This window comes from Pocillopora verrucosa, chromosome 4 (assembly GCF_036669915.1).
Source record: "Pocillopora verrucosa isolate sample1 chromosome 4, ASM3666991v2, whole genome shotgun sequence".
Lineage (NCBI taxonomy): Eukaryota > Metazoa > Cnidaria > Anthozoa > Scleractinia > Pocilloporidae > Pocillopora > Pocillopora verrucosa.
In genome coordinates, this window is record NC_089315.1 from 14,653,677 (window position 1) to 14,667,159 (window position 13,483).

General features: G+C 37.3%; 1 protein-coding gene across 2 annotated transcripts; it reads right to left on the reverse strand.

Annotated features, from left to right (window-relative positions):
• Nucleotides 1–1,053: 1,053 nt before the first annotated feature.
• On the reverse strand, nt 1,054–7,065 carry LOC131792322 (C-reactive protein). 2 transcript variants are annotated; one of them, XM_059109699.2, is made up of 5 exons: nt 6,654–7,064; nt 5,142–5,262; nt 4,646–4,777; nt 3,375–3,612; nt 1,054–2,283 (listed from the first exon to the last, which is right to left on the reverse strand). In XM_059109699.2, exons 1-5 carry the CDS (start codon nt 7,020–7,022, stop codon nt 1,902–1,904), a joined length of 1,242 nt encoding a protein of 413 aa, XP_058965682.2. In that variant the 5' UTR covers nt 7,023–7,064; the 3' UTR covers nt 1,054–1,901. The 2 variants fall into 2 exon arrangements, with proteins under 2 accessions (XP_058965682.2, XP_066022311.1); XM_066166214.1 differs by lacking the exon at nt 4,646–4,777 and having other exon boundaries at nt 6,654–7,065.
• Between the last annotated feature and the right edge of the window lie 6,418 nt (nt 7,066–13,483).

The following is a 13,483-nucleotide window of genomic DNA, read 5'->3' on the forward strand; positions in this document are numbered from 1 at the left end:
GATCATCCACTTATCCAAATTATCTACTTAACGTCAAACGTTTATGAGATAAAAAGCGCGAAAATGTTTGCTAAGATCAAAATTAGAGAAAGGACTTGCTTAAAGTGAGCTCGTATTCCATAGGCCACACCTCCCATGACAAATGCACCACTTTGACCGACACTGAAATTGGTAATTTTAAGGAATACGCCACACTTCGTGACAAGCAAACCAAAAAGGCAGAATTTCTGACAATATGCCATCTTCTAGACGGAAACTAGACAGATAAATTCACGTCCCGCTTCTTGCGGTAAAATAGTAACGTATTGGATAATTGAATATTTTTTGTTGAATACACAGCTCCCTCATAATTTTGGCGTAAATAATGTAAAAAATTGCTTTCCAAAGGTAGGAGATCTTAATTAGCCGTAAAACGTTGAAAAAAAGTAATTGTTAGGGGTAAAAAGTGATAAATTTAACCATTTGATCGTAAAAATAAGTTAACCGAAAATTTCATCTTTTAATTGAAACAGTAGGAAATAAAGTGTTTGACGTAAAATGGCCAAACTTTTAACCGTTAGCCGTAAGAATCATCGCCTCATGGAGACCCTGAAGTTAAACTTACCTTGTGACTCAAATAAATGTAGTAAGCATCCATGATTTAAGAAGAATAATGAAATGTTATCTACAGTGGTGACTCTACTATATGTTGAGTAAGTACGCAATCTGATCGTGAATAGCGTCATTGACAGTATCCCGCGTGTAACAATGTTATAAGTACGCCACAACGAAAAAATTTCCAATGTAAGATAAACATACAATAAGATACCCCACTTTCTTCTTGATAAACTAAGGGGATTAATCTGGTTTTGGTTTTGCGACACTCGATTGAAATACGTATTTGTACTATCTATGTAACATTGGTATTGTGATTGATGTCGCAAATCTTACTAAAAATATTGTAGATAGTAAATAGTATGTAGAATATAAATGAACGAATGAAATAAAAAAATAAATTAAACATAAAAGTTGGTTCTTCTTCAAACTTCATCAATTGACCTCATTTACGACAAAACATTACAACCGTGCCCTTTATTATGAACAAATCAAGTTTCAGCCAAATGTCGTCACCAGTTCCAACCCGTTAATATTATCTCAAATATTATTACGGTTGCACTTGCGGTTACTTAAAAACCATAATCAATTACGATTACAATTGAAAAGAAACCCACAATGACAAATATTTAAAACCGAGGGAACAAAATTTACAAGACAAAGGTATGTAGGAAGGTTTTGTGACTTAGACACAATGGATGGAAATCATTAACAAAATTTAAGGCTGGGTTTTGAGCTTTTCTTTAAAGGTTAAGTTAAGGGAAAATACTCCGGTGCAATATAACTCTAGAGGGAGGCATGCGACTTTCCAAGATTTCACCCAAGGAAACAATGTTTTTTACCTTCTCCCTTTTTTCGCCGCCTTCGATTGCCTCGTGCAAAGAAATAAATAAGAAAGGGATACAAATTGTGTCATATGGTTCAGAGATCCTGTTTTGGTGATTAAGATCATGATATTCGTGCAAAATTGCTTAAATGCTTCGTGACTAATAATTGAATTATACTCGCTACCTCAGTCCTGAACTTTGGCGTTTTATCAACAGTAGCGAGCGACTACAGAGCAACCTTATGGTTATCAAATCATAAATAGAAGGGCGCAATCTATGATATACTCTACTGAACTGGGTAAAAGGGCAATCATCTGTGTAATAACAATTGTTGGACTTCACAATACGAGTGGTAAAAGCTATTTAACATGTATGTAGATATTGATCAGTGTTTAGGTGTTCCTTGCTCGAGGAAGGATCTCTTTCTGTGATAAAGAGTTTGTCGTAAACCAGATGGTGGTGTTAAAAATCCTATCACTTTTAAGGCTCGACTATTTTCACACCAGTAACGTTTCCTTTGAACTGTCCCCACGAGAGAACGAGGCCTGCTTGTGCGATGTCACAATTTGCCTTCTGAGCTGCAATTTCATCCCCCGAAAGGACCCTACTCCAAAGATTGACTTCTGTTACCTCACCCGGCCCAAAGCTATCTCCGATATCAAAGTCCCCTCCGACTTTATCTTGGTCTTGTCCGATGACAACTGTTCCGCCGGCTGGTATCTGATGATTTTTCTTCAAGTCAGTTCCAGAGCTTTGAAGTTGTCCATCCAGATAAAACTGCCAGTCGCCTTTGGTGTTATTCCAGGTAACACAAATGTGATGCCACATGGTATCATTAATTTTGACTCTGGCGTCTGTATCACTTACAAAATGAACATAAACAATTAAGACTGTTAGAAACTCTCGGTTTTTGACTGATTGCGGTCCAGTTCAATGTGACATCAAGATTGGTTGTTCACCTATATTTGATACACTAGTTGACTCCCCCTCCAACGAGCTACAGGTAACTCAGGTAACTGCTGGCAGACCGTATGTACACGAGTTTCATGTATATATATATATATATATATATATATATATATATATTCCTATATGTATATATATATATATATATATATATATGTATATATATATATATATATATATATTCCTATATGTGAGCTGCTGGAATGGGAGATGTATCAGGATATTTTAATGTCGCTTAACTTTTTAAAATTCCATTACCATTTATTTTATTCGAAAAGAGAAGGCTCCGTTTTTGCGGGAATTCACTGTGCATTTTTTCTTGCTCACGGAAATTCTCAAACTCCATGTATTCGATTTTCGACACGCCATAGCACTTAATTTTGTCATTAACAATGATTAAATCACAAGGCTCGTTTAATTATTTATTTTAAGTCGCTTGGGAACAAAAACAAGAGAACGTGGTTGTTAACAACCATGTTCTCTTGTTTTTGTTCGCAAGTATTGTTAATGCCAAATACCATCAGAAGCCTCGATAATACTCCGCTGGGAGCACTTTAGCCCATTGCGGGAACAGGCAAATTATTTTTTTTGAGGTGAGCCAAGGTAAGCGTGATTCACGCGCGAAAGGAAGGAGCTCAAAAAAATTCATCTTCGCGTCCCTTTCTCGCGCGTAATTCGCCATTCACTCCGGTATATTTTTAGTTCTCTTCTATCTTATTCTATTGAGTTATTGTGTTGTGTTGTGTTGTGTTCTTGGGCGACAGACTTTATTCTCAAAGTGCTTCACTCCACCCAGGAGTATTACGGCACACTGTCGGGGAAACCGAATGAAATACTGAAATTGCAATAGATAAGCATCCCATCCAGGGGGAAGTATTAAAACTCCTACGAGACGCTTTATTTTAAGAAAACCGGGATACGGTCGGGCTGGATGGGCCATTTGACTCGAGTACAGACTTTATTTATCGTGTTTGTCATATCGCTTACTTATCTCCCGAGGCGTGTATAGAAATCCTAATTCCTGGGGAAAACAGGCAAACGTAGAAGGCATTCCCAAAAGGTGCTCCAATAGTCGCATAACTGTAGAGGCACTGGTCACTACTGAAATTTGTATCCTTCATTTTGACAAAAAGGCACATAGTAAATTCCGAGAGACTAGACGAGGTGGCGTTTGTTATGCTGGCGTAACTCTTTATGCTAGGCTGTCCAAAGACCATTCGGTAAGCTGTAGGAAACAACAAAACACAATCTTCTTCACTCCAGTTTCCTTGAAATGGCAAAGCAACTCTTAAATTGGATGAATCTTACTGCGAAATTTCCGGATTAATCTTGTTTCAGTAATTACTTTTTATCTCATGTCCGCTACCAGATCACGTACGTAACCGATAAACAGATACCCAGAGTAAAGATTGTCTTTGTTTTTTGAAAAATCTTGCTTTGGCTTCCGCACGGCTACCACGCACGCCAGAGAGAAAGATACAAAAGTACCTTGAGCGCTCTGAGATGTCAAAGGTAGCTTGTTGTGTTTACCTAAATAGGTCAGCTCGTTTGAAATTATTCTGACCGCTTAAGCAAAAAAAAACCCGAGGTATAAACTTTTCACACAATTTAAAATCCAACAGTTACTTTCTACTTCTTTTACCCTTTAACCCCTAAGAGTGACTAGCATATAATTTCTCCCTACAATGTCAGCGCTGAATCAAACATTAAGGTCATGAGAATAAAGGAAATGATCACCAAAAAAAGACGCTTTTGATCGCTAAATAAACTCTCCTCGTCAGCACCTTTGGAAATGTATAATGAACAGTATGGAGAATAAGCCTACTGATGTTAGGATGTAAAGGGATAAAAAGCGATAGATTGGTAATCCAATCTATCGCATACTTATTAATATAAGTATGTGAGCGACTGCGCACCAACCCCTCGCCTAACCCAACATTAACCTTAACTTGTTATCAATTGACGATTGTTGGGTTAGGGGAGGGGTAGGAGCGCAGCTTCTCAGATACTGATATTGATCGAATGGGTTTACAGCGTCCTGACGCTGACGATTATCAATTGTGGAAAGTTTTTATGAGAAACCGTAATCAAAATAAAACATTGGCGTGGTTTGTCTTTAAGAATCTTAATTAATGTCCCATCCAAAACTTTGTAAAATGTTGAAAGGTCATCCCCATCTCCACGAGAACTTCTCTTTGTAGAAGGAAGCTTGCGCTCTCAGATTATGTCATCAAAATACGATACACCTCTCTACAAACCTGATGAACAAGACAGGCCTTCAATCTTTTCACACTGTGTCCCGTAAAATCCTGGTGCACAGCTGCAGTTATATTCATTGACTCCGACTGTACAAGTTCCATTGTTTTTGCAGGGATGGCTGTCACAGTCAACTTTTTGCGATTACAAGACAACATTTCAAAAGAGTTGTTATCAGTAAAAAGGAGCTACATCATATGGCGACTGACCAACCGATCTTCAAACCATATATGATTAAGTTGGTCTAGCTAATAACGCTTTTGAATCGAAGTAAATCTCTTAAAGCATGTGCGTTACAAAAGCAAGACAATGCAAAATTTTGAAGGAAAAGATCTGAGCAAAATAGCGTTCGAATGAAGTTTGTTTGTTCGTTTGCAGAAAACTGTCACGCTAAATTTTTTCAATTGTCGCATAAATGCAACAGGAAAACTGCTCTGAAACTTTTCTCGACAGGCAATACATTACAACTTCATTCTACTTTACAAAGTAGTTTCTTACACAGATCAGCACAAGTTTCTCCGGTCCAAGGGGGCTTGCATTCACATGAATAAGTTTGCTTTTTCTTGTCATAAAAACACACACCACCATTTAAACAGGTGCTGGCTGGTAGTCGGCAATCCTAAAGAGAAAGAGTAGCCGATGGAATAATGAGAAGAATATAAATAAACATAAATATGCTGCAAAATTATTTCACTTTCCTACTGACGGATAAAAATAATTCGCTGGAAAATAGTCACGCTCTCAAGTACAGTGTTTTTGTTATCTCCTAGATCCAGCTCCAACAACCGGGTAGGTATCAAGCCTACCCATCGCCAAATTGAACTAAACAATTTATCTGTCCTCACCAATTCTTCAACAAACTTCTAAAACATGATTTACATAGTCGTAATGTTCAGACAAAATCATTGGGGTAAACTGGCTGCCTAAAAAATTTATTTTTAACTATGCATTTAGTCAACATCTACAAGTGCATGTATTGGCAGAATTCAAACGAAGCCAAGGTATGTTATTTATTAATGGTCTACCTTCTATAAACTTTAGTTCAAAACTATTACATATTCAAAGACAGTAATATGAGATTCGTAACAACCTCAAGCTTTTACTAATGGTGGAGTCACTGCACTTTTTTTTTGTGATGCAAATGAGAAACAAACATGAACCCATCAGCCATAATGGCTGGGGACGGCATATAATTTCAAATATCTCGATCAAACAATGATGTTTCTAAATTCCTATATTTGCTGGAAAAGGATTTCATTTAAAAGGGAATAAAAGAAAGCGTATGTGCCATTTCCAAAACTTGCTTCTGCTGGCAAGCATCAGTTCGAGTTTTATGTTCTTTACAAAAATTTGCATAATTAGTTAATGGTTTTCTTTAAGGTGCATAACATTTGCAGTTGATCACCAAACGCCCCATGAAATATTTTTCCTTTATCTCTCTTTTTTATTATTGTCTTTAGTTAGTTAAAGGAAAATCATTTTTTCCGTTTTCGTGAAAAAGAACTTCTAACTTTCATGCTAAACCGGTAATCGATGAATGCTATCACGATAGTTCTCAAACGTCGGCGGGGAAACAAAATATTTGTTTGGTGCCACCAGCTTGTTTTTACGGCTCACGAACTGCATGAGAGTGGGTGGATCTTTTCACATAAAAGGGGGTTAACGGACAACTAAAACAAAGGGTTGAAAATTATGGGTATAGAAATAACAACGGTTATTCTTTCTAGTTCTCTTTGGTCGTTATACAGGTTGTGTCTGGCACCACAACTCCGCGTAGAAATTCAGTTTTCAATCATCTTTGCATTTTAGTTAATTGAATTATAATTTTATTAAATTCTGGAGCTCTCCGAAAAAAAAGATTGCACTGAAGACCTCAGCCTAATTAAGGGGATTTTTCCCGAATAGAGGAAAGGGTTAAACTGTGAAATTACAAGACTTAAAAATGAACGAATTGATTAAACTTGGTATCGCGAATACATTAAAAACGATCCAAATCCTGCAATTATCTACCTTAATAAGTGTTGAGAAAATGGCTCCCGCCTCGAACTGTAAATGTGCGTTTTCTTTGATAACGTCGTGCTTGTTTAGTTCACAAGTTCCTTTGCCATCAGACTTGGAAGTTTGAGGAGCAGGTTTGAAGTTTGTTGAAGTACACCAGGCGTTTTTCAAACATGACTGACCACACCAAATTTGACTGGGAGACTTAAACCGTTTCACGACAAAACCTTTAAGCTGCTTATTTGTCAACGTTGTGAAATATGTTGATCGAGAAAGGGCAGACGATTCTACTCCTGCGTGGAAAACTGTGCAGAGTAATATAACTCCTCGAAAGAAGACAAAGAGGGAAGTGTTTTTAAGTCCCATCGCGAAAAATGTCATTACAGAATAAGTCTGTTTACTGTCTTTCCCGATGTCTTAAAAGATGTACCCCACGCAATCCGAATCTTGATTGGTCAACTTCAACGTAATTTAGGCAATAATGGATGGATCGGATGCCTAACAGAAAAGATTATACATGATAACCAGCTGAATGACAGGCCGGTGTGGTTTGAAGTTTCAAATGCATCATGCACAGGTAACAACATGATTTCGAGCGAAATTTGTTGTTGATAAGCACGAGTAAATTTTTCAAAGACGACAAAATTGCACGACCCCCTAGGTCGAGTGCAGTTTGTAGTCCGAAAAATGTATAAGTGCTTATTTAAACCAAATTTCACGAGAAATCATTTTGTTACTTATTAATAATTTACATGAAAACGCATAACAGAAAGTCAAAACGGACAAAACTTTGCATTTGAAATTTGCATTCGTGCTTTAACTTTACACTCGTGTTACATGAAAAAATACACTAATTTTCGGCCAATCAGACGCGCGTGACTTTTTGATGTGTATTAATACACATCAACTTCAAAATGAAATGATTCCTTCGCGTGAATCACTAGAATAGTAAAGTCAAGTCTGGAAGCCTAAACAACACTAAATCACTTAAAGCTTTGACAAATTTTTGTTGGAACTATTTTTAAATTGATTGACGTTACAAATCGGCTTCATGAAAACCTAAATTATATTAATATGATCATCCTCCTATCCAAATTATTTACCTAGCGTCAAACGTTTATGAGATAAAAAGCCTGTCATCTTGCAGAAAACTTCCGAGACGTATGGGCAAGTGTATGCAGTCTAATCGTGATTCATAGTAGCCCTGAGCATTAGCAGCATTTTAATGTGTATTTTAAGTGAACTTGAAGAGAAAGGATTCTTTCCCTAAACTTCAGTTTTTTTCTTTTTTGTTTTATACAACTAAGTATTATTCTTCTTTCCTTCCCATACTGCTGCACATATTGCTGCATTTTTAGCTGTACTCGTCTTGTACCTGCGAAGAATGTTTTGCAAAATAAAGAGCCCTTTCGTATTTTTGTCCGCCGTTATGGTACTCTTTGGTCGCAAATCCACAATTTATTCACAAACCCCAACAATCGAAATCAGGTCAGATCCAAATACACTTCTTAACCCTTTGCAAGATTCGCTAAATGGAAAATATACAAGCGAAAAGTAAACCTGGGAATTTCGAACACTGAATTTTCTTTTTTTTAGCAGAGAACTCACAAAAATAAATATGTCCTTGTCCAATGTCCGTTGAATTTTCAATTGAATTTAACTCATTTAAGTGTGACAGAAATGCGACTGTTGACGATCATTATTTTACTGGTTCATGTGAGTTTGTGATTATTGTTACATGGTAGAAAAGACGTATCGGTATATGTAGTTGACATTAGACACTGATAATTTATCAGGCTGAGTATTGACCCTCTCATTATGGAAAAATTTGGGGAAGAGAGAGAAATAGGAAAAACACGGAAAAAGGAAAAACAAAGTCTGGCTTCCAAAAACGGATATGAAAGTATGAATCGGAGGCCCTGGATAAAAATTCTCGAGGAATTTTACGCAACTGTTCTTACAAAAGACGGGGAAGGCTACAAGCTTGATGGCTTTCATGAAATGGTTACTACTGTCGAATGATACCTAACAGAGAAAGAATACAAACGTTCAATTATTCTCGAAGAGGTTGTAGAAGTTTGAAACGAATTCTTGACGAAAAAGCCCGACATTTTTCCGTGTATATTATTACTAGTAATAACATGATTATCATATTTTTAATAGACTACAAGTTTCACCCGCCCTACAGGTTAATTCGGTTAAAAAATTTATGCGTGCTGATTTATCCCAGATTGCACTGAAAATCATGCCATTACCTATACAAATTCTTTAATTCAGCTGATCCCTAAATTACGACGGTTTTGCGAATTTCGTAAGGATGCATTTCAAGACACCACATTGTACGTGTATGTCTATTTGTGTATACGCACCAAATATATGTCTTCGATCAAGGAGGTCCAACATCAGTCTGTTTTTGTGGAAAATTTTAATCCCGAGCTCAGCTTGGTTTCGAGGGTCCGTTTTATGTAATAATTACTGGTGAGCAAATAACCGCGGGAAATGGTCATCACTCCGTCATAGAAAATCAAATCTTTCCCCTCATGATATTAGACGTTCTTTGCATGCTTTTAAAAGTACATTAGAGACCAAAGTTAACAACAGGCTAACGAGCTATATACGAGTGATTTCTCAAAACAGGAAAGGATATCTACATGCTGCCAAAATTGTGTTGTTGACTAATGTCAACGAATCCTCTCTGTGCGAGGCGGAAACGAATTTCATTTATATCGCTGACTACCCATATACAAAGCTTTAGTACAATGACAAGGTATTTTGGCTAAGAATAAGACCTATACTCCTAACTCGAGACGCACCGTCATTTTGAAGGGTGAAATGAAAAAGTGTGGGCGACCTCACTCGGCTCTCAAAGTAAAACCAAAAAACCAGTTCAATTGAAAATGAGTCAGGCATGAAAGGAAGATGTACATGCCTCTCACAAGAATGTCGACAAGCAGTTTTTACCTTGTCTTGATGGGTTACTCTTAAAGACTTAAAGTGCTCCAAAGTTTGTGATGAATACTCTTCGATAATTGCTCTCTTTTTTGATCAACTTCAGCTACAAAAATATAGATGACTATTTTTTTGTAGTAGTTTCGCACATAAGCCATGATAGGTGATCTTTTACCAAGTTAGTATGAATCTGCTCGTTAGAGAAAACCTGTTTCGTTTATAAATAAGACACACTTAACATGGTTGATCAAAGGTACTCACTAACAGTACCAAGTAAAAAATGGGAAAAGCAGCACTAAGATGGCTGAGACTGAAAGCAGCGACGTAAATAAGGACTGATAAGAATTGGATCAAATATCAAATTTCTTTCTCAAATTTGCGTGATAAAACCAGCTGGCGCTCACTGGGTAAACCGTGAGCACATTGCAGTCATAACGCTCAAGTAGCCTAGGGTCTTTATAATTTTAGCTTGGGTTTTACGCATTTCGTTTCGTCGCATGGTTTGATTGCCAAAATCTGAGGTTTGCAAATTGGGAGGTGAAAACATTAGGAGGATACGTTCTTCAAGAACACTATGTTAAAGAAATAAATTTAACCATGGGAAATGAGCCAACGGTGACTGTTGATACGAGAGCCTTCTAGAAAGTTCATGTGTACGTGTCAGTGAACATTGGCCCACCCGACACAGACGGTGCCAACTGAGTGATTCTGACCATATCCAACATCCTTATGATCTTAAACCAAAAGTGGAGTCTCTCTACTGGGCTACTACGGTGCGAAATAAGAGTTCTAGCACAATATTCTCCTGACCGCTTCGATTTTATTTGGGTAAATACTGCTTAGAAACTCTGTTAATAGACCTCTTCTATTCCTTTAGAATTCATGTTCCAGCTACTCTTGTCTTCATGGTGTAACTTGACTATCTGCATGGGTTTACAGACAAGAGATACATTTGCCTATGTCGAGTTGGTTAAACGGGTAAAAATTGTGAAAAAGGTAACAAATTTGTTTGTTTTGATGACTAACAATAAATCAATGCAATGAAAAAACCTGATGCTATGAGACAAATCATCCAACGTTTCATTTATCTACAAAAGCACGTAGGACAACAACACTTTCTACAACGATAATATCTATAACTCGATGGTATACCAATGAGGTGGGAAGAACGACATTAACCCACGAAAATCGTGCGTTGTGGACTTTGAAAAGAAACGAAAATCTGCTGATGGTAATGACATGACGAATTTTTACTTGTTGACCTTTAAGCCAAAAGTAAGCGTGACTATAATTATTTGTTGCGGTAAATTTCAATAAAGTGTATCCAGGGATATGTTTCCGTGGCATTTTTTATGATACCCACTTACACTCGAAAGTGAAGGCACTTTGAGAGTTTAGATGGCTGAATCGATATCTTTCTCATACAAAAAAATTTCTCATACAACTTTACCGACTTCTCACTCTGTTTCACTTCTTTTCACATATTTATCAAAGTCTTGCAGTGGCTTTAAGGACAAAAAGTGGAATCTGTCCGATTGTCCCTGATGGAGAACGAGGATTGCTACCTTACACGTCACCTGTGACATGAGTGACAAAGGCGGAGTTGGCGTGACTGTCATAAGTCACGACAGCGAGAACAGGACATTGGTAGACGGATATGAAGCCGGGGAATCCTACTCTCGCAACATACACTACAAAGGAGCGAACATCTCTCAGCTAGTGAGTCTCATCAACGTTCCCCAACAGCGTGAGCAGTTTATCAAGTACGAGTGCCTCGATTCTACAATGCACGATGCTTTCTGGGTGTCACGCGAGTCAATAGAAATGAACTATCGGGGCGGAGCAGCTCCTGATCCAGATAGTCCTATGAAGTGGCACATGCAGAATGAACAACACCTGTGCAAGAAAAAAGAAAGTTTGTAACTGTTTAACAGGTGAAAGAAACTGGCATGAAAATAGTGGTCTTCTCATTGAAAAGACATATCTACCAGTAAAACAGCTGAGGCTTGGAGATACAGGTACTAACGGGATATCGAATATCGACGAGAAGGGCTACCATACCTAAGGAAAATTTAAGTGTTATGGAATCCACTGAGTTTGTAAGATAACATCAGCGAGATAGTCTAACAAAATCAATGCTGGCTTTCCTTTCCCTCCCAATTGATTTACTGATTTGTTCATTTAGTTTGAAGATATTAGTCACGGGAGCTCACCATCGCTTAAAGTAGTTATGATTTGGTAAGCACAGAAAATAGGACTCCATAATGATTGAGAGAAAAAAATTATGGGAATGTATTTTTTACAGCTGTTTGGAACGGCGTGCAAATTACCTGTGGATACAGACGTGCGATCCGTCGCGTTTCGATGATTCAACCTTTGTTTTATTTCTCACTTCGTATTTCTTTAGTCTCTAAAATGGTGGCCTTTATCAGAATGGAACAAATCTTATTTTATTCCGCTCGTAAATTTCGGCAGCAGCTGGACAGCGAGGGCCAAGTTGTTACTTTCAGGTCTTAACATGACGCTTTTTACTGCCTTACACACGTGTGATGTATCACATCACGTGACCTGAAGAGGAATGTATCGGGGCAAAAATAAAAAAAGGGCAAAAATTTGGTGTCAGTTACCCTTCAACGACGGACAGTACAAATCGGCTTCGTGAAAACCCGAATATTAATCAGATCATCCACGTATCCAAATTATCTAGCTAGCGTCAAACGTTTATGGCATAAAAAAGCACGAAAATGATTGTTTATATCAAAATTAGAATCAAAGTGCTCTGTGAGCAAACTCGTGAATTGACACATGATTTTTTGGATTATGTTTAATGTTATCTGGTTTAGGGAATTTTTTGGTTGATTGTCATATCTAGAGTACGAGCAGTAGTTCAGTGTTCGCTAATGTAGCAAAGAAACAAAGTAACGTTGGGATAAGAAGGCATTACAATTGAAGTGATCATGCTATTGCATTTGACAAGGGTGGATGATGTCATGTGTTTTAAACGTATATCATTTTTGTTTCTGGTTCAAAAGAAAAGGTTGGAAGTAAATGAGGGTGAAAAGTGAAATTTACTTTCTATCATTGTAAATGTTGGAAAATCAAGGCAGTACTGTCATAATGAAAACATTAACGATACCTTCTTTATCAAATGAGATAAACGGGAACGAATTTTGAGTGATATAACTAAGTCAAGACTGCCACCGTCATTTTGGATCTCCGCCTGGGTAGATTTTAGTCACGTGCTAGGCAACGTATAATCAATAACATGACAGAATTTCATTTCAGGCCTATCTATCAATTTTGTGGTGTATGACTTTCGCATTTTAGTACGTAATATTTATTTTGAATCTTCAAGTTGTCTTGAAACTTAAAAGAAAATTGTTCTTTAAGAATTCACTGAAAATCGGTAGCTAAAATTGTTTGTTTGGGTGTTATTTGATTTTCGTGTTAACTTGTAATTTCGTCAGTCGCCGGCATCTTTTATTGCTTCGCACAGGAGAAACAAACGATACGAAACGTATTGATCGATTTTGTCCTCAATCTCACGCCATAACAGACAAAGCTTTTGAACATCTGTAAACTCCGAGCGCTTCGCAGTAAGTGATATTTTCAATGAATCTTCGGATTTTTTTCAAGTTCAAGGATTGTAAATTACAATTTTATGAAAAACGACGGTTGTTCTGTTATTTCAGTGTGAATCCTTGCATGCCTGCCAGTAGCTGGCACCGCTTGTTGAAACTAAAACGAAAAAAAAAAAACTCTTTCAAGACTATCATTGGCTTCTTTTTCACCCCACCACTATTCTTAGCAACAAAGGTCGACATTTCGTTTGTTTATTGCTCGCCAAAAACTATCAAATGCACTCAAAAGCCTAAAATCGAAAAAAAGTTTAC

Coding starts and splice junctions, on each gene's coding strand:
- LOC131792322 (XM_059109699.2), bottom strand. CDS start 7,022: ATGACATTTTTCGCGATGGGACTTAAAAACACTTCCCTCTTTGTCTTC. Junction 4,778..5,141: donor AGAAACTTGTGCTGATCTGT/GTAAGAAACTAC, acceptor AATCGCAAAAAG/TTGACTGTGACAGCCATCCC. Junction 3,613..4,645: donor AGGCCTGTCTTGTTCATCAG/GTTTGTAGAGAG, acceptor TGTTTCCTACAG/CTTACCGAATGGTCTTTGGA.